This window comes from Diabrotica undecimpunctata, chromosome 1, assembly GCF_040954645.1.
Source record: "Diabrotica undecimpunctata isolate CICGRU chromosome 1, icDiaUnde3, whole genome shotgun sequence".
In the NCBI taxonomy this organism is placed as follows: Eukaryota; Metazoa; Arthropoda; class Insecta; order Coleoptera; family Chrysomelidae; genus Diabrotica; species Diabrotica undecimpunctata.
The window spans coordinates 13491509-13512801 of NC_092803.1; the positions used below are offsets into that span (position 1 = coordinate 13491509).

Consider the following 21293-nt stretch of genomic DNA (forward strand, 5'->3'; position numbering starts at 1 on the left):
ACAGAATCATTGTATATTAGCCACAACTTCTTAATGTTTAAGTCTGCACCAAGATAAATCCTTTTCGATTTTTTTCGATTATAGTGGCTTTCTTTTCCTCTTAAATTTCTCAAAAAAAGGCGGACTGATTCCTTGTTCGCAGCAGATTTGTGACTCTTCCTATCGCCACCCCTCTGATCCTTAACCGCCTTTCCCTCTTTCACCTTTTTAGAAATATTAGTCAATCTTGTTTCCTTCACCATGGTAATATGCATGAAAAGTTTCCTACACACAGGTATAACTTTACCGGTTGATGAAAGTATAGAATATTGTACACTAAAACTTTTAGCCTTTGATTTTTCAGAGGTAGGCCTAGGCCTTCGCCGCTTTATGTTACGTTGATTTATCCAACTGGCAATGGTGTTATCTTGCGTGTTTTTGTCAGGTATTTTGTAGAGGATATTTCGAACAAAAATAGCGCTCTATAGGCCTAACTAATGCACATTTCATACCTTTGTTCATGTGTTTACATGGAACAAACACACGACATCCCACTAGAGTACTGTATTGCTTAAGCTTGGCTCTAGTTTTTTTATCCACAGTCTTTTTATTTTTACGAGATCCTTCATTGGCATCGCCCACTCTCACTAAGTTTTCTTCATCCATGGAAAATTTCAATTTTATTTAATAAAAACTACTACAATATTAAAATTAAACCACAGTGCAATACAAACTCAATACTCGCTATCGACATAACCTAGAGGGAAAACACAGACAATGTGTTGACATGGTCAAATCACGTGACCAAATCGGGGCACTCCTATTAGCTGAATGGACATGTGGTGGTATAATTGAAACCAACTGTGGACATGATTTCATTTGATTTGGGAACCTAATATTGTGTATTCATTTTAAACAGGACATGATTTTTTTTAACCGAAACCGAAAACACCATAGAATAGGATTCACTCTTTATATTATGAAACAGCTGCTAACTCATTTTTTGATTTTTATGGACATGATTGATTTTGATTGACACCTCCTCATATCTTTTTAATTGGTAGCAGAAAAATAAATTAAAAAATAACACAGGATAGAATTAAAGAAATATTAAATTCAGGCAACATCACTTTCAGAAGGTTTAGAAAAGAACAGCTTTTTTATTATAAGATGTTAAACTACCAATAAAAATTTATGGATCCTTAAGAGACAAAAAATAAAGGCAATATAAAAGAATCTATGCTTTACTGGGGTTAGTATAACAATGAATATAAAAACCAGAAATACTGGCGTTCGAATTGTGATTGCATGATTTCCACGCGTGTCTTTTTCATTATTTATCAAAAATGTCACCCGTTAGATGATGAAATACCAGAGATTCTGATATTTTTCTTTAAATAAATAAAATAATAAAGCTGGTTCTACAAAAGTCAATACAAACTTTTGTTCAAAAAGCATATCCCGGCTGGAGACATTTGCATGAGATTATATGTAGTAGACATAAGATTTAGAGAAAAGCATATTGACGTAAAAATATCCAAAATTAGAAAACCAAGTAGGGGATATTTGTTTAAAGTTTAAATCATATTTTTTTAAGAATAAACACTGAACAATGCGTTGGTCTTATTTGTTTAACTAAACAACAATTGTTACTATATAAATGTCGAAACTGCTATGGGTATCATTACAGTGTGCTGTAAGAAGTAGCAAGAGAGGTTACAGTTCTAGTACAATTAATACTAGTAGGTCTACGTCTCATTGTTAAACATGGGTGTTATTCTTCATTTTAACGCTAAGGAGTACGAAAAGAATTGGCCACAAATATTGGCCATTGTGATAGGTAAGTTCCAAAATTGAAATTGTTTAAGCTTAGTTTTAATACGTTTAATAATTTTAATTTTTACTTCTATTATATTAGATTCATATTTTAAATATCGCATTTCACATTTTTCTATATACAGATTCTTACTTTTCAATCTAATATTTGAATGTTGGTAAATAAACTGCCAAAACTATTTTCCTATGTTATATATTCCCATTTTATTATATATTTTCGTGCATAGTTATTTCTGTACATTTAACTCTATGTCCAATGTTAAATTTTATTAAATATAAATTTACTATAAAATCTAAAATTATTTTAGTAAACGGACAATAAGTTCATTATTTATGTTCAATAACCTTTGTTTAAATATCCAGTAATTAGATTTAGCGAATAAACAATGATAATGAAATTAAAATCACTATTAATTTGTTGTTTATTTCAGGTGGTCTTGCTGGCTTATCAAACGGACTCCTATTCTCATGGTCTTCGCCGTTTCTAATCAAAATAACCCAAGATAAAGTCAACTATGATATTACAGAGGAAGAAGGATCCTACTTCAATACTATCCAACCAGTCTCGCTGATAATCGCCTGTCCTATTTTCTCAAAACTCTCAGACGTTCTTGGCAGGAAGAGGACCTTACTCTTAATTGTAATCCCTCAAATAGGAAGTTGGTTGTGTGCTGCTCTAGGGAGATCTGTCTATATGTTCTACTTGTCAAGAATTTTTTCTGGTATAGCAGATGGTTGCCTTTTTGCCACGCTGCCAACTTATATTGGAGAAGTAGCTAACCCGACAGTGAGAGGAATATGGGGAAACGCTGTGGCTATATCTCTATTTTTGGGCGAGTTCTTAATCAACGTACTGGGAAGTTACTTGGGAGTTACCACAACTTCTTGGGTATGTTTACCAATATCTGTTTTATTCTTCGTCCTGTTTTGGTTCATGCCGGAGTCACCTTATTATTACATCATGAAAGGCAAGGAACAAGAAGCAAAGAATTCTTTAATGTTTCTAAAGAGGATTAAGAATGTTGATGAGATTTTTGAAAATTGTAAATATGCTGTTGAGAGACAGTTGTCAGAATCGGGCACTTGGAGTGATCTTTTTAAGATAGAAAGCAACAGGAAGGCTCTGTCTGCTGGAGTATTTTTAAGACTTAGTCAGCAGATGGCTGGTGTGTCAGTGTTTCTGACGTACACTCAATTTATTTTCCAAAAATCAGGTAACAACATGAGTCACGAAGAAGCTTCGATAGTTTTTATGGGACTAGCAGTCATATTAAACTTATTTGCAGTAATTTTTGTAGTAAAGAAATTCGGAAGGATCTTCTGTTACACCATATCCATGGTAACTACTAGTGGAGTCCTTTATGCAATGTCTGCCTATTTCTATATAGATGGAAACACAAATATTGACCTGTCTTACGTAAAATGGATCCCTCTAGCCTGCATGATGTCCTATCTCTTATTCGCATCCATCGGAATCTCAGTTATTCCCACACTAATGCTTGGGGAGTTGTATTCTGCTAGCATCAAGTCCAAAGCTATGACTATATTGATAATTATTTATGGTATGGGAAACTTTTTAACTACCACCATATTCTATCAGCTCAATACACTTCTTGGATTTTATGCCCCATTCCTTTTGTTTGCTGTATCTAATACCATTTGTGCTATTTTATCTCGGTACATTATTCCCGAGACAAAGGGCAAGACTTTAGAAGAAATTCAACTGATTCTTAAAGGAAGTTTGAAAAATTAAGGGTTGCTGCTCTTTTAATCTACAAATCCGACAGAGTACACAAGAGAGTATTTATTTTCCATGACAATATTTATATTATTACTATGTAATATTATTGTTTATAATAATAAATTATGTTTTATAATATCTGTGTTTAATATTTGCTAGAAATAACGCAATGGTACAAATTATTAATATAGAAGGAGAACTTGATCAAAGGTTGTTATAAGAACTGAAAAGCGTGTACTAAGTAAAACGGAACAGTGATTCATGCAATACTTTTAGAATATGGTATAGTCTGTCGCTTAATGCCATAAAATTTTAGTTAGGAACTAGATATTTGTATCAATAAAGGACAAGCTGACTGGTATTACATGAAATATTTTGATAAAACCCAAATTGTACCACCTCAGAAAAAAGCTTGGTGTTACTAAAAATTGTCGATGTTTTTTGTATCTTTTGAAGAATCCCATAACGCAAATCAGGAGATCAGTTTTATAAACTAATTTCCTTAAAATCTTTATCTCTATATAATTCAAATTAATATTAATATCCAACTCACGCTCCATGTAGCAAACCGGAAATATGTAGGAGACATTTTATTGTTAGATCTACGACTCGACTTTTAAAGATCAAATTATTCTTAACAGATGATGATCTCTCCTTTGCTATCCGTTGTTTTCTCACTTCACAGTAGCTCCATGAGCTAATTACACTAAGAATCAGATATGTATAGCTCTGGACTTTTTGAATTTGTTGACTGTTTACCAACAGCGGAATATTTATACTGGTTATTTACAGAAGATAATAATTTATTTGGTCTTCTTTATATTTAGATCCAGTATGTATAGATCACTTATTTCTACTACGGAAGTCATTATAGTCATGTTTGCAGCCCTTTATAATATCTGAAGGCATGACAGTATCGACCAGATATCTGATATTTTTGATACTTTGTCCGTTCAGAAGATTCCTCGTGCACATCATTTATGATGCGTTTGAAGATGTCTTAGAACTGGTTAACCATTTTTATATTTGCAGATTAGATATAATATTTGTTTTTATAATTCCAAGAACTGTATCATATAGGCTAAATTGTTTCATTTTCAACTTTATTTTATTATGCTTTATTCGGTCGGGTTAGTATACAGATCACGACATTGTTTTATTGACCATACAACACAATGGCAATTGCTGTGACATGTTACACGTTTCCACCTCTATATTCACTTCACAGTTGTCGTAATTGTCATATTGACTCTAAAAATTTCAAACGAAGTTCTGAAAGAATACACAAATAATTAATAAAATGCCTATTACGTTGTATACCGTCCAAGAAAAAGTGCAACTTCTAACATGGTACTTTCAGGGTCATTCGATACGCAAAGTAATTGATTTATTTATTGTTGCCTTCAAAAATAGTCCCTCACGAATTGTTACATTAGTAAAAATACCATTAAACATTTTCAAACTTCGAGATGTGTAAACAGTTGTAAAAAAGGTCATGAAAGTAATAAATCACGTGTTAGATCTGTCGATGAGGAGCGATGAGGAAGCTAGTGAACCCTGCAATAGTGTACAAATTGCTAGGGAAGTTAACGTGAATCCTAGAACTTTTCAGCGAGTTCTCAAAAGGAATGGGTATCACTGTTTTAAGATACAACCAACACAAGAACTGTTTCCGGAAGATAACTCTTCCGGCGGATAGAGTTTTGTGAATTTATGTTATTTATATTGAGATAAACAAAATGAAAATATACAGTTTTTAAAAAATACTTTATTTTCTGAAGAATCTTTATTTTCATTACATAAAAAACACAATACATCCGTTGCAAGGTATTATACTCGGAAAAATAAGCAGCTCAGTGTTGGTTAGGCGACTTGGTGACTTGGTTAGGCGACCATATTGTCGGTCCATTTTTTATCGATGGAAACCTAAACGGGCCCAAATATTTAAAACTTTTACAGAATGAGATTATTTCGGCAGTTCGACGCCTTTACGTTAATTTTCAGGAGATTTATTTCCAATAGGATGGGTGTTTGGCTCATAACTCTAGATCAACTATTGACTTCCTCAATCAAACGTTTCCTGATCGACTGATGAGTACACGCGGTGCAATTAAATGGCCCGCTAAACATCTTTGGGCATCAGTTTGAAAGGGCCACAAACCTAGTCGAATTAAGGGCAAAAATACTTCATTTCTGTGCAAGCATTACACCAGCCTTGATTGAAAATATGAGGAGAAATCTGTATGACAGATTTGGTTACTGTTTAGCACAAGGAGGTGGAATATATGAGCCCTTAATTTATTAATCTGCTTTCCTAATTTTTGTTTTTTGTTAGTTACATTTTACGAATTTTGTAGGTTCTTAATTAGGAGTAATTAGGTAATTTTTTATGTTTAATTTTGGAAGAATTTTATTGTTTTTTTTTTATTTAAACGTTCAAACGATTCTTATTCTGATTGTTTTTCTTCGTTCTTGTCTTATTGCTATAAGCGTTGTCCATAAAATGTGTACAATTTTCAGTGACAATAAAGCATATTAGTTATTTACATACTTACTTATTTATTTGTATTGCTATTAAGGCTAAGAAATAACCTAAAAATTAGTTTTAGAGCAATATAATAAATATACTCTAGAGATGGGATTGCAATAAATTTTAATTCCTATGGTCAACAAAACAATGTCGTTATCTGTATACAGTAAACTCTGTCTTAACGGACACCTTTCTTCGCCGGACACCTCCTCTATAAGCACTGTTTAAAAAAAATCATTCGGAGATACAGGTATGAACCTGTATCGTTGAGCTCCATTCAACGGACACTCTCAACAACGGACGAGGGTAAATGATAACATTTTTTTTCAAATATTTCCTTAACCCCGCAGTTTAAATAATTTTCAGTCATATATATCAATTACGGAAATAATTTTTTTTTTCATTAATATACTGGTAACTCTTTATGACAAAAAACATACAACTATATAAAATTTATAATACAGAGAGAAAGATAACCCTTTAAGACATGGACGACTCAGACATTTCCCACTGGTCTTATACATATCTGGATGATAATTGAAAATGTATCCGACTATACAAATATTTGTAATCAAAATATATTAGTTGCGTAAAGATATCCTAAATCAGTTTGATACGTATTTTGTATAAATAATTATAATTGAAACATTAATTGTTTAAAAATCACGCTTATTTATTTATTGTGGGATAAAAACTACATTTGTTATTTCAAATCAACACAGATGTCCACAAGTGATATTTGATATAATATGTAAGAGTTTACGTTATCAGCACTTAAAAATCTGTTATAAATTTGATGTTTTTACTTCACATTTAACTGTTTAGCAAACCTATTAAAATAATAAATTTTACTAATGTCCTTTGTCGGCCGATGAAAAAAATGCTCACACCAGGAACATTACTCTTTAAATTGTGTTTTGACTGGAATAAGAAACTCAACTAGAACGGGACAGTAGTTAAGAGTAGACGTCGTTATATTTATACGGGTGTGTTCCTAATTTTTTTGTTATTTTCAGAAATTAGAAAAAATCAAGCCAGTAAAATTTTGAAACATAGAGTGATTTAACTAAAACAGTTTTCTAAGAGCAGAAACCTGGAAGCGAAAAGAAAATTTTTGAAAATTGAGGGTACTGCATTAGACCAAGTTGTTTCTAATTGGTTTTGTAAAGTGCGGTCCAAAAGTATTCCTGTACTGGTAAAATGATTAAAGAAAAGACAATGGAAGTTGTAAGTCAACTAAGTGTTAATATGAAAGCTTTCGGTGGATAGCTCGAGAAATTTTGTAAGCGACACAATATTTCCTTCAAATCTATATGTGGCGAGTGGCTGCTATAGATTTATTAGTATTTTTTTAATAGAAGGAAAAACTGCTCACTATAAAGAAAGGATACTCTCCTCTAGACATTTTTAATGCAGATGAGACGAGATTATTTTTTAGAGCATTAGCCAACCGAACTTATACAGTAAAAGGAGAAAGGTGCACTGGAGGCTTACAAAGATAGAATTACAATCCTATTTTGTACCAATATGATAGAGGACAAAGAAAGGCCACTGGTATCGGAAAAAGTGAAAACTTTCGTTGTTTCAAGGGTTCACACGTAGAAAAATTACCTATCGTACAGCAATAAGAAATAGTCGATGACAAGGGTAAATCATGTCTGGCTAGCTAAATAAATTTTATAGAATACATAATGAAAATCGAAAAATTCTTTTGCTCCTACATATGGCTGCATCTCATCCAAAACTTATGATGTGCTGAATTGTTTTAACAACAATTTACTAATGTTTGTATTTTGAGAACGATTTCCGAAGTGGAAATTGAAACGTCAATAAAATTAATTTAACCTTTAATTGTGGGTTATTCCCATTTAAATAGCAATTATGTTATGTAATGTTAAAACTAATATTTCTACCACTAAATACTACACCACAATGCCAACCTACGTATTAAGTGATTATAAAATTTAAAACATACTACAGACATTTTTTTATTTGAAGGCTAATGTCCTCCATGGACAAAAGCGGAAGGTTACGGAAAGCTCGAATTTGAAGTGTAATTATAAAGTGTATAAAAATAAAAAATAACGGGAAAGAAATGAAAGGCAGAATTTAGAAAAGAGTCATCAGACCAATAATGACATACGCGCTAGAAACACAACCTGACACAGAGAAAAAAGGATGTTAGAAACAGCAGAGATGAAAACACTTACAATTTATGACACTATGGGACAGAGCTAGAAGTACAGACGTAGATTCAAGATGGATAACATCAATAATTGGATAAAAAATAGAAGAGCAGTATAACAACAAGTACACTAACGTGACCATTTGACCACGAAAATGCTGAAACCACTACGTACTGGAGACAAATTGAAAAACAGGCAGAGTCGGGTCTACATGAAAAGAAGAAGAAGAGGAAGAAGAAGACGTTAAGTTTGACTTACATGTTTGGGTTTAGTTTGTATATTACGAATGATGATAATGTGCAAAGATTCCGCAGATTTACCATAGATATTTTTTTAAAATTCCAAAAACAAAACAGAAAGAAACAGGACTAATTCACCTCAGAATAATACGCGAAAGCTTACGGTTTATAGTAATAATACGGTAGAACTTACTTAAAACATTAATAGTGAAGAACATTGGAAGTCATAAAGTAACCTATAAAGTCTATGGCTGTCAATAAAATCGTTTAACCGTAAATCAATGCAAAAAAATCATTTTTAGCAAATATATAGTCATAAATTAAAATATAACACAGGATAGAATTAAAGGAAATATTGAATGCAGGCATCATTACTTTCAGAAGGTTTAGGGAAGAACAGCTTTTTTATTATTAAGATGTTAAACTACCAATAAAAATTTATGGATCCTTAAAAGACGAAAAAGAAAAGCTATATAAAAGAATCTATGCTTTACTGGGGTTAGTGTAACAATGAATATGAAAACCAGAAATACTGACGTTCGAATTTTGATTGCATGATTTGCACGCGTGTCTTTTTTATTGTTTATCAAAAATGTCACCCGTTAGATGATGAAATACCAAAGATTCTGATATCTTTCTTTAAATAAATAAAATAATAAAGCTTGTTATACAAAAGTCAATACAAAATTTTGTTCAAAAAGTATAGCCCGGCTGGAGATATTTGCATGAGATTATGTCTAGTACATATAAGACTTAGAGGAAAGCACATTGACGTAAAAAGATCCAAAATTAGAAAACCGCGTAGGGGATATTTATTTAAAGTTTAAATTATATTTTTTCAGAAAAAACAATGAACAATGCGTTGGTCTTATTTGTTTAACTAAACAACAATTGTTACTATATAAATATCGAATCTGCTAGTAGTATCATTACAGTTTGCTGTGAGAAGTAGCAAGAGAGGTTACAGTTCTAGTACAATTAATACTAGTAGGTCTACGTCTCATTGTTAAACATGGGTGTTATTCTTCATTTTAACGCTAAGGAGTACGAAAAGAATTGGCCACAAATATTGGCCATTGTTATAGGTAAGTTCCAAAATTGAAATTGTTTAAGGTTAGTTTTAATACGTTCAATAATTTTAATTTTTACTTATATTATATTAGATTCATATTTTAAATATAATATTTCATAGTTTTCTATATACAGATTCTTACTTTTCAATCTAATATTTAAATGTTGGTAAATAAATTGCCAAAACTATTTTCCTATGTTATATATTCCCATTTTATAACATATTTTTGGCGCATAGTTATTTCTGTACATTTAACCCTATGTATAATGTTAAATTTTATTAAATATTAATTTACTTTAATTAATATAAAATCTAAAATTATTTTATTAAACAATTTATTGTTTGTTTCAGGTGGTCTAGCTGGCTTATCAAACGGACTCTTATTCTCATGGTCTTCACCGTTTCTAATCAAAATAACACAAGACAAAGTCAACTATGATATTACAGAAGAAGAAGGATCCTACTTTAACACTATCCAACCAGTCTCCCTGATGATCGCCTGTCCTATTTTCTCAAAACTATCCGACGTTATTGGCAGGAAGAGAACCTTACTCTTAATTGTTATCCCGCAAATAGGAAGTTGGCTGTGTGCTGCTCTAGGGAGATCTGTCTATATGTTCTACCTGTCAAGAATTTTTTCTGGTATCGCAGATGGTTGCCTTTTTGCCACACTGCCAACTTATATTGGAGAAGTAGCCAATCCAACAGTGAGAGGAATATGGGGAAACGCTGTGGCTATATCTCTATTTTTGGGCGAGTTCTTGATCAACGTATTGGGAAGTTACTTGGGAGTTACCACAACTTCTTGGGTATGTTTACCAATATCTGTTTTATTCTTCGTCCTGTTTTGGTTCATGCCAGAGTCGCCTTATTATTACATCATGAAAGGCAACGATCAAGAAGCAAAGAATTCTTTAAAGTTCCTAAAGAGGATTAAGAATGTTGATGAGATTTTTGAAAATTGTAAATATGCTGTTGAGAGACAGTTGTCAGAATCGGGCACTTGGAGTGATCTTTTCAAGATAGAAAGTAACAGAAAAGCTTTGTTTGCCGGAGTATTTTTACGACTAAGTCAGCAAATGGCTGGTGTGTCAGTATTTTTGACGTACACCCAGTTTATCTTCCAAAAATCAGGTAACAACATGAGTCACGAAGAAGCTTCGATAGTTTTTATGGGATTAGAAGTAATATTGAATTTATTTGCTGTAATTTTTGTAGTAAAGAGATTTGGAAGGATCTTCTGTTACACAATATCCATGGTAACAACCAGTGGAGTCCTTTATGCAATGTCTGCCTATTTCTATATAGATGGAAACACAAATATCGATCTATCTTACGTAAAATGGATCCCTCTAGCCTGCATGATGTCCTACCTCTTATTCGCATCCATCGGCATCTCAGTTATTCCCACACTAATGCTTGGGGAGTTATATTCTGCTAGCATCAAATCCAAAGCAATGACTATACTGATAATCATTTATGGTATGGGAAACTTTTTAACCACCACCATATTCTATCAACTTAACACTCTTCTTGGATTTTATGCTCCGTTCCTCTTGTTTGCTATATCTAATACTATTTGTGCTGTTTTGTCACGGTACGTTATTCCCGAGACAAAGGGTAAAACTTTAGAAGAAATTCAACAAATTCTTAAAGGAGGTGTGAAAAATTAAAGACGGTTGCTGTTCAGTCCAACACCTAAACGCGATGGAATTAAGAAGAGAGTATTTATAATTCATGACAATATTGTATTTAATTACTATGTAATTTTTTGTACCTACCTTGTAGAATAAATTATTTTGTATAATCTTAATGGTTAATAATTTTCATGTATAAAATTTGTATACTTAAATATTTGTATACTTACCTTAGGAATTTTACTATTATGGAGACATATATAATAGCAAAAACTGGAGAGAACTAACAGTATCACTTACCTTGGTTGTAATCTAAATAAGAACTGGGACATTAACAAAGAAATTAGAATACGGATAGAGAAGGCCAGAGCTGCACTCTTTAAGATGAAGAAACGTTATATAGAAACAATATTACTTTAAGTCTGAAAATTATATTAGTGAGATGTTATGTGTTCTTTACTCTTTTGTATGCTGGCGAAGGTTGGACTTTAACGGATACACTTCTCAAGAAACTGGAAACCTTTGAAATCTGGGTGTATCGGAGAATCCTACGAATAAGTTAGGTGGATGGAGTTTGTAACAAAGTTGTTTTGCATCGGATGGAAAAAGTTACGGAATTTGTCAAAACAGTTAAAAATCGCCAACTTGAATATTTTGGCCATATTATGCGCCACCCAAAAAGATATAATATACTCCATTTAATAATACAAGGCAAGGTAGACGGAAGAAGGGGGCCAGGTCGAAGAAGAACGTCGTGGCTTAGAAACCTGAGAGATTGATTTAACAGATCCTCTGCATCTCTTTTCCGAGCTGCCGTCAACAAAATTACTATAGCCAGTTTGATAGCCAACGCTCGATAATCGAGCTCGGCACATGAAGAAGAAGAAGGAGGAGACATCTATTAAATGGCTCGTAGCTATTAAATATAGGGATTGTTACTGTCTTGCTTGTTTTTAAAAGCTAAGCAATTATACTATTATGTCCTGAAGCTTTATTATTTTTCAGCTCTTTTAAAGCTCTTTCTATTTCGAATCCCTCTACATTTGGTAGTACTTCTGATCCCACGTTTTTTTAAGAAGACAAATATTCTAATAGGAGCTCACCTCAATTGTTTGTGTTTCTGCTGCAATATACAGTATTGTGAGAATTTGCGTTCCATCCAAGAATAAGCTGCCAAATGAGGGGACAAAAATGATAGTCCACTAGAAGATAGTAGTAGTAATAGTAATCGTGATCTAGAAAACATTGAAGATGTTGATTTAAACGTGTTTACGTTAAAGGTAAGTAAGAAAACGTAAAAGGAATGCAGGTGAAGAATATATAGGCTATAAAAACAAGTTAGTAAAAGCAAGAAGTTTGCAAAGTTATCTACATACTTGCAGATTTCAATGTCAACAATTCACCATTGAACAAAGATAGGAAATAATTTATCAACTGGGGTCTAAAAATTGGAATCTGCAGAATGCATTCATTACGTCTTGTACAGAGATCACTTTGTCCAAACGACGACGTACAGAAGCTGTTACTAATAAAGGAAAGAGCGTTCCTTTATTCGGGAATTTTAAATGGGATATTTGACGTTGGAATCACCGCTGTTGATAAAAGATAAAGAGTTACATGTTCTAATAAACTATTACAGGATATAATTGATAAAATAAAGCGACATATTGATATGTTTCCAAAATATACCAGCCATTACAGCAGACATTACGATCCCCGTAGACGGTACCTGCCTTCATTTTTCACCATAAGAAAAATATATAAGTGTTACCTAGAGCACTTTCAAGACAATAACGAAGCTCCTGTCAAGGAATGGTGCCACAGGAGAGTATTTACAAGAGATGTTACCGAATTTATTACAAGTTTTCATCATCCCTTGTCCGATACTTGTAGCAAATGCGATGAGTTTAAAATATTAATAATATCGTGTACAAGTGAGTCAGATAAAAAGAAAATATTATGCGAGAGAGAGCTTTATCACGGAAAACCCGAATCAGGAATACAAGCCAAAAAAGAGGTAAAAATAGTGGCCGTAAGTTGTAGAAATGAAGAAGTGATATCAGTTTTTTTCGATCTGCAAAAAATTTTACCTATAGAAGCACTTATAACCAACAAAGTGTTTTATATGCGAGTATTATGGACATATAATTTTGGTATCCATAATTTGAACAAGAAATATGCTTGGATTATATGTGGGACGAATCAGTTACATCCAGAGGCTCTATGGAAGTTTTATTATGTCTTTGGAAATTTATTGCTAGTCTTAATCAAAATACACCACACTCTATTGCATTTAGTGGTTCTTATTCAGGACAAAATAGTAGAATTCAGGAGAAACAGTTCTAAGAAGTTCAAATGTGCAGAAATGAAGATGGAGCACTTCATTTCACTCGAAAACTTCAACGAGTATGTGCAGGAAAATATTAAAAAGTATAATATGAATAAGCAGATAAAATAGAGGGAAATAAATGGATTCGTTTTAAGAAGAAAGACCCATTTATTCTGAAATTTAAGTACACTTTTAATGAAGAGAATGAATTTATAACTGTTAACTGTAAGAAGAAGATGCGTGGAAAAACTCCTCAGAATATTAGTAACCAACTGTACAGTTCACTCATGACAAGTACGAAAAACGAAAGAGTTTACAAGACCTACCATGCTTTGTGCCATCAATTTACCATTAATTTTAAATCAGCTTAATCATACTGCGAAGAAGGGAAAACAAAGCCAGAAAAAGAAACCAATACAAACTGAAGAAAAGAAAGAGAATAACAATGAAGATGATGTAGAGATAGACGACAATGACAAAGTACTTTTGAGTGACTATGATTATGACGAAGATATCTAGCTCAGTTGCTAGCTAGATTCATTTTTTGTTCATGTATTTTTATGCAATATAAATTTTGTTTTCGTATATCTAATATAGTTTCTTAAATAAATGTCCAAAACATTACGTGTATTTCTTTTATAAAAGATACTATTTCTTTATTTACTGGTAGTAATATTTACTTGTACAATTTTTACTCTTAAAACCTAAAATGATACCCATGTATTTGTATTTGTATAAAAAAAATGAAATGATTGTGAAAATTGCACATAAAACTAATAAAAATAATAACTTGATTAGATTTTAAAATTTTGTTTGATCTTTTTGTGTCATTACTTACACTTTAACTCTTATTTTTTTGAAACTATCTAAATATCACTTTTAACACTTTTCCTCTCAGCCCCTCAAACAATTAAAATAAGAAAACACACAAAACAGTCAGAATTTGATATTCCGAGTGTGAAAATACCACCTATTTTAAAAAATTTTGTCTCTACAATCAAGGTGAAGTAAGTCAACCGTCAGTTTTGAAAAATATAACCCAACTTGCTGCTTATACTTTCGCACCATTTTTTAAATATACAAACAAGAATTATAAAAATGTAATTTTCATTACAATCAATTATTAACCCCCTTGCAAGCATAATATTTATATCACTTACATATTTTCTAAAACAGTAATGTAAAATGTATAGATCCACAAGAGACGAAAACAAGTGTGTACCCATAAATAGTAGAGATGTTAAAGAAAATTAAAGAAAAAACAATAAATAATGATACTCGAATGGAGATAGTACATGCATGCATTATAGGTATGTATTTTTTATTATTTATTACTACTGACATAGGACATAATATATATGACTAAATATCAGAGATTTTTTTTATTTATTTTTTAAATAAATAAAGTTCTTGCCATAAATGGTAATGCAAACTTTTGTTCAGTAATATTATCGTACCTGAAGATCTTTTTAAGAGATTATGTAAAGTAGATATAGGATTTTTTTTAAATAGATTGACGTAAAGGCTACTCAAATAAAAAATCTTGGTAGGAGTTTGATCAGAGTTAAGCTCACATTTTAAAAGACTAAACACTAAACAATGTTAGGGTTTGTTTTGATTATATAAACAATAATTGTTTTTAATATAAATAGCCAAGCTAGCTGTGCAGATAATTGTAGTTCGCAAGTTAGCTTACAGTTCTAGTATAATACTAGTAGGTACAAGTCTCAATTACCAAAATGGGTGTAATTCTCCACTTCACTGCTAAAGAGTATGAGAAGATTTGGCCACAAATATTGGCCATTGTAATAGGTACGTATCTAAAATATAACAAACACCTTTAAGTTAAAAATATTTTCAGTCATTTTGATTTTTATAGCTACCAAATAAGATCAATATTTCAAGTCCAACTTGTCCTCCATTTTGTAACAATTTTATTGTGTTAATATCTTCCGGCGTCTCGCTGGTAAAAAAAACTATTACAGTGTTATAAAGTCTGTTTGTGTTCTGTAAATATGAATACCTCTTAAATTATTATTTTAAATTTACTACAAATCACGTTTAATTAAAATTTCTAAGAAGCGGAAAATCTCGACCATTTAATTTGATAACTTACTTTAAGAAAGACATTAAAAGCAATAGATTATTAACTTTTTCATTTATTTAAGAACGTTCTTCATCTTCTTCTTTTTCCTCTTTATAAGCAATTCTGCTTGTTCATTGGCGGATTGATATCTCTATGGAAAGTTGTCACTCCATCTTTTAGGCGGTCGTCCAATACTTCTGCTGATGGGTGACTTATCTCTTGCTATTTTGACGACAGGGGTCTCGTCCACTCTCATTCGTTTTTTTTAGGTCACCATAGCTGGACAGTGTAATTCCTAGGTATTTTATTTATATTACTTGTTCAATACTAATGCCATCAATTTCTATTTTACATCTGGTTGGTTCTTTACTGACTACTATTGTTTTAGTTTTCTGAGATGAGATTGTCATATTAAATTTTTTTGCTCTTGTGTTAAATCTATGGACCAGTCTTTGCAGACTATCTTTTTGTTGGGCTATCAATATTGCGTCATCTGCGTAACAGAGTATTTTGATTTCTTTGTTTCCCACTCTGTATCCTCTTCCTTTGTTAACGGTTTTGATTATTTCATCCATGATCAAATTAAAGAGCACGGGTCTCAATGATTCCCCTTGTCTTATTCCGTTGCCTATTTCTATAGGTTCTGTAAGTTGTCCATCTATTCTGACTTCCATTTTTTTTGTTTTGGTAGATCTTTTCGATAGTTTTTATAATGTTTGTGGGAGCTTCTCTATTATACAGAAGATGGATTACATTTTTGAGCCTTTCCTTGTCAAACGCTTTCTTTAGGTCAATCAGACACATAAATGCTGGTCTATTTTACTCTAGTGATTTTTCAGTAATTTAATTTATAACGAATATTACGTCTGTACACGATCTTCTACTACGAAAACCCTGTTGTTCATCTGCTAAACCTCTGATTTATTAGCACTTGTATTATTTTAGTTGAAAGTTGTAGGGCAGTTAACAAGTTTATACTTCTTGTCTTCTGGCTGTTTTTTATCTCCTTTTTTGAATAGTAAAATTAGTTCAATCGTTCTCCATTCTTGCGGTGTTTATTGCGTTTTACAATTATTTTATTAAACAGTGTTGTTAATTGTTTTGTCATTGCTGTTTCATAATATTTCAGTAATTCGTTTGGTATCCCGTCTTTACCTGCTGCTTTTCTGTTCTTCAGCTTTTTAAGTATTTTCCGAACTTCCTGTATATTTATATTAAGTTCTTTATTTGTGGTAACTTCGTGTGTTTCCCATTCTAGCGTCGTTTGTTCTTTCTCTGCATAGAGCTTTTTTAGCTACTCAATCCACATATCCTTTTCTATGTGTTTTGGTTTTTTTAATAATTATTTAATTTTTAATTTATTCTTTTACCTTCGTTTTTTGATCTCTTATGAAGGAACATATCTTCTTTTGCAGACCGTAAAAATCATGTATCATGTAAAATTTCTCGTTTTCAAGAACATTTAAAAGCGATAATAATAAATGAGTCCTATCGGAGGTTGGTCATGATCATAGATATTCGTATCTTATTTGCAAAATCTCTAAAAAGATCTCCTGTGTCTCAGTTATACCCTTCTCGAAACCTCTCTTCCTTTCACTTAGGATATCCTTCTTCGGCCTATGCTTCTTTTACCATTTATCTTTTTTTACGTAATACGTCTTGTGTAGATATCTTATTTTCCTCATTTTAATAGTTTTTATGTCTTCGTAATCCTCTTATGTACATGTTAGCGCTTTGGCATTTGTAACTCCTTGAATCCACGGTGTTTTCATTATCCGCCTATAACACCACATTTCAAGCGTATCTAACTTCTTTATATATCAATTTATAGTGTCCAGCTCTCCGTTTCATACAACAAAGTAGAGAATTAATAACACCTTATCGTCATATTGTTGTTTATTACACATTATATGCTTGGGCTTAGGCATGGGCGCCGGCAGCTGGGTGCAATCGCATCCCCCTGACCTAAAAGAAAGTACATAGCTATTCATGTCTATATTTTATATTTTTACTCCCCTGAAAAGCAGATGCACCCCCTGAAAATAATCCTCGTAGTGCTCTTGGTCTGATATTCCAGTTTGCGACGTTTTATGATTATAACTAGTTATAAATCCTCAATATGCGTCTAAAGTAGCACATTTCAAATGCTTCGAGTCTCTTCGAAGTTAGATGACTACACTCCATATAAAAGAACTCAGAATACATAGCATCTCTAATAAGCGATGTCCATGACTTGATGGAAGTGCATTTGATTTAACAATAAAACACTGACTTTTGTTTATAACAAAATTTATTATAAATGTTTATTACTACAGCTGTTTCGGTAGAGTGCTTTTCTTAAGTGAACTATTTTTGTTATGCGTGTACACTTTATAGTCGTTAACTGAATAAGTTAAGAAGAGGAGAGCTGGTTGTCTTAAGTTGATCATTCAAAATTATATTTCTATCTTTTAATTTGCCAATTTCCATAGATTCGAAAAAGACAGCTTAAGCCTTTATTTTGAATGTGAAGAATTTGAAATTGGTTATTAAAGGAATGATTGCGATCTAGAAGGTGAAGTACGTATGTAGAATCTGTTTTTATATTATTAAAAGCGCTTGTGTGTTCTTATAAACCTTTTATTAAAGATTCTACACGTTTGTCCGATGTAAGTTTTTGAACAGCTGTCACATGTAAATTTGTATACACCACTTTATATATTCTCTTAAGTTGTTGCTTGTATTTAAAGCTGGCGTTAGTTCTCTCTTTTTTATGTCTTTGACTTTTTTTCTTGATATCTTGCTTGTATAATGAATATGTAAGCGAGCAAAATGTTCTGGGTTTTTCTCTGTTGGTGGACAGACTAATTTCAGGTCTTTTTCGGTAAGTTTTTTTTAATGTTGTTTATTGTTTGTTTACTCTACCCATTGTTTACTGCTTTGATATTCAATTCTATCTCAAAGTTGTTTTTTGACATGGGAACATGCTATGGGTGGCTGCCAATTTATGTTATGTAGGATGAAATAATGACGTGTGTATAGTCGTATCAGTATGGGTAGATTTATGGACTACGGAGAAAAATTTATGGATTAATTCTGTTCTGTTTCTATTGTAAATTCATGTGACTATGGAGTAAAATAATATAAGATAAGGCTATTAGTTTCTTTAAAGCATACCAGTAAATCATCCAACATTTCTCCTCCAATATAAAAACAGTTCTCCTGAAACCTCCTGTTTCAATACAGGATGTTTAGAATTAAAAAAAAATATCAAAATATTATAACAATAAATAAATATCCCACGAAAAATTAAATTCAAAAGAACAGAAATGCCTCAATATTATGAACCCACAGCGCCCTAAACTGTACACTCTACACAAGCCTGACAACCCAATAAGACCAATATTTTCTTTTTAGACAGCTCCATTATATAAAATTTCAAAAAACCTTTTAGAGATTATTTTAGAACACGCTTTCAACTAAATTTATTTTTTTAACTTTATTAATTATTAAACTATAAATTTAACTTCATTTTTTAAATTATTTAAACGAACTTTTATTTCCAACTTGATATCGTGCCTGTTAAAGATCTTTTTATTGTGATTAAAGCTAGTCTTTCCTTTCAGATCCTTATCTTAATTTTCATCTATTGTTCCCACAAATATAACACCTTAGGACCCTTAGCTTCAGTTTCATAGCAACGTCACAATTAGCGAAAATCTTTATCATTTTCCAAATTTTACTCGCAATTTCAATTCTTGTCCTTAATTCACTATTTTGTTTTCATTTATCAATGTGCATATATATTCGTAGCTGTTAACCCTTTCTACTTGTTTTCTTTCAGTGCGTTGACTTCCTAGTATATTCCGCTTTGTAATATAGTTATTCTAGAATATTAGATAAAATAACAGTGTCATCTTTCTTGCATTCTTATCGTTATAATCGCTTCTTTATTTTTTTTGTATGAAGGCGATATTGGTTTTTTAACTGAGGATATAATTTTTTTCACCAAAATCTCTCCATACTTCTTTTACTTTATATTTTTTGGTACAGTTTTTAAACTTATATAATTTTACTCATTACCAAAGATAAAGCTAAATTTAATATAAATTTGTTGTTTATTTCAGGTGGTCTAGCTGGCTTATCAAACGGACTTTTGTTCTCATGGTCTTCACCATTTCTAATTAAAATAACACAAGACAAAGTAAACTACGATATCACGGAGCAAGAAGGATCCTATTTCAATACTATCCAACCAATCTCTCTGATGATCGCCTGCCCTATTTTCTCTAAACTCTCAGACGTCCTTGGCAGAAAAAGGACTTTACTCTTGATTGTCATTCCTCAAATAGGTAGTTGGTTATGTGCGGCTTTAGGAAGATCTGTTTATATGTTCTACCTGTCAAGGATATTTTCTGGTGTAGCAGATGGTTGCCTTTATGCCACGCTGCCAACTTACATTGGAGAAGTAGCTAATCCAACAGTGAGAGGAATATGGGGAAACGCAGTAGCCATATCTATATATTCGGGCGAGTTCTTAATAAACGTATTGGGAAGTTACTTAGGAGTTACGACAACTTCTTGGGTATGTTTACCAATATCTGTTTTATTCTTCGTCCTGTTTTGGTTCATGCCCGAGTCACCTTACACTTACATTATGAAAGGCAAGGAACAAGAAGCAAAGAATTCTTTAAGGTTTCTTAAGAGAATTAAAAATGTTGATGAGATTTTTGAAAATTGTAAATATACTGTTGAGAGACAATTGTCGGAATCGGGCACTTGGAGTGATCTTTTCAAGGTAGAAAGCAATAGGAAGGCCTTGTTTGCTGGAATATTTTTACGACTAAGTCAACAAATGGCTGGTGACTCAGTATTTCTAACTTACACTCAGTTTATCTTCCAAAAATCCGGTAACAACATGAGTCATGAAGAAGCTTCAATAGTTTTTATGGGATTAGCAGTGACATTAAATTTATTATCAGTAATATTTATAGTGAATAGATTCGGAAGGATCTTCTGTTATACGGTATCCATGGTTACTACTAGTGGAGTACTTTTCTCAATGGCTGCCTATTTTTATATTGACGGACACACAAATATTGATCTCTCTTACGTTAATTGGATCCCTCTTGCTTGTATGATGTCCTACCTCCTATTTGCCTCCATTGGTATCTCAATCATTCCTACTTTAATGCTTGGAGAATTGTATTCTGCTAGCATTAAGTCTAAAGCTTTAACTATATTAATAATCATTTATGGTATGGGAAACTTTTTAACCAGTACCATATTCTATCGCCTAAATACACTTCTTGGTTTTTATGCCCCGTTCCTTTTATTTGCTATTTCTAACACCTTTTGTGCTGTTATGTCGCGGTATATTATACCTGAGACTAAAGGCAAAACTTTAGAAGAAATTCAACAAATTCTTAAAGGAAGTTTAAAAAATTAAATAACGTTGATAGTTCTTTTAAGATGGAATAGAAGTATGGCATAGAAATTCAAATCGGTAAGATAAAATATAAATAGTGTACATATCATTCATGACAATATTTTATAATTACTATGTAATGTTGGTTCTTAAAGAAATAAACTATTTTTTAAAATGTCGTAGTTTGATATTTTCTAATAGTCTAAGATTGGCTAGCAATGAAACATGGACGATGACAAAGAGCGATGAAG

At 32.0% G+C, this 21293-nt stretch overlaps 4 protein-coding genes across 5 annotated transcripts in view; 3 read left to right on the forward strand and 1 right to left on the reverse strand.

The window, feature by feature from the left end:
• Window positions 1–21293, reverse strand: part of rk (G-protein coupled receptor rickets) — an 896029-nt gene that overhangs the window by 286997 nt on the left and 587739 nt on the right. The gene's annotated exons all lie outside the window — the stretch shown is intronic.
• On the forward strand, window positions 1672–3692 carry LOC140437790 (facilitated trehalose transporter Tret1-like). Its single transcript, XM_072527521.1, has 2 exons — window positions 1672–1819; window positions 2247–3692. The coding sequence occupies exons 1-2, from the start codon at window positions 1747–1749 to the stop codon at window positions 3566–3568; spliced, it is 1395 nt and encodes a 464-aa protein (XP_072383622.1). The 5' UTR covers window positions 1672–1746; the 3' UTR covers window positions 3569–3692.
• Window positions 9446–11390, forward strand: LOC140437793 (facilitated trehalose transporter Tret1-like). Its single transcript, XM_072527537.1, has 2 exons — window positions 9446–9596; window positions 9935–11390. The coding sequence occupies exons 1-2, from the start codon at window positions 9524–9526 to the stop codon at window positions 11254–11256; spliced, it is 1395 nt and encodes a 464-aa protein (XP_072383638.1). The 5' UTR covers window positions 9446–9523; the 3' UTR covers window positions 11257–11390.
• LOC140437800 (facilitated trehalose transporter Tret1-like) lies at window positions 15231–21184 on the forward strand. Its single transcript, XM_072527549.1, has 2 exons — window positions 15231–15361; window positions 19742–21184. The coding sequence occupies exons 1-2, from the start codon at window positions 15289–15291 to the stop codon at window positions 21061–21063; spliced, it is 1395 nt and encodes a 464-aa protein (XP_072383650.1). The 5' UTR covers window positions 15231–15288; the 3' UTR covers window positions 21064–21184.

Coding starts and splice junctions, on each gene's coding strand:
- LOC140437793 (XM_072527537.1), top strand. CDS start 9,524: ATGGGTGTTATTCTTCATTTTAACGCTAAGGAGTACGAAAAGAATTGG. Junction 9,597..9,934: donor AATATTGGCCATTGTTATAG/GTAAGTTCCAAA, acceptor TGTTTGTTTCAG/GTGGTCTAGCTGGCTTATCA.
- LOC140437800 (XM_072527549.1), top strand. CDS start 15,289: ATGGGTGTAATTCTCCACTTCACTGCTAAAGAGTATGAGAAGATTTGG. Junction 15,362..19,741: donor AATATTGGCCATTGTAATAG/GTACGTATCTAA, acceptor TGTTTATTTCAG/GTGGTCTAGCTGGCTTATCA.
- LOC140437790 (XM_072527521.1), top strand. CDS start 1,747: ATGGGTGTTATTCTTCATTTTAACGCTAAGGAGTACGAAAAGAATTGG. Junction 1,820..2,246: donor AATATTGGCCATTGTGATAG/GTAAGTTCCAAA, acceptor TGTTTATTTCAG/GTGGTCTTGCTGGCTTATCA.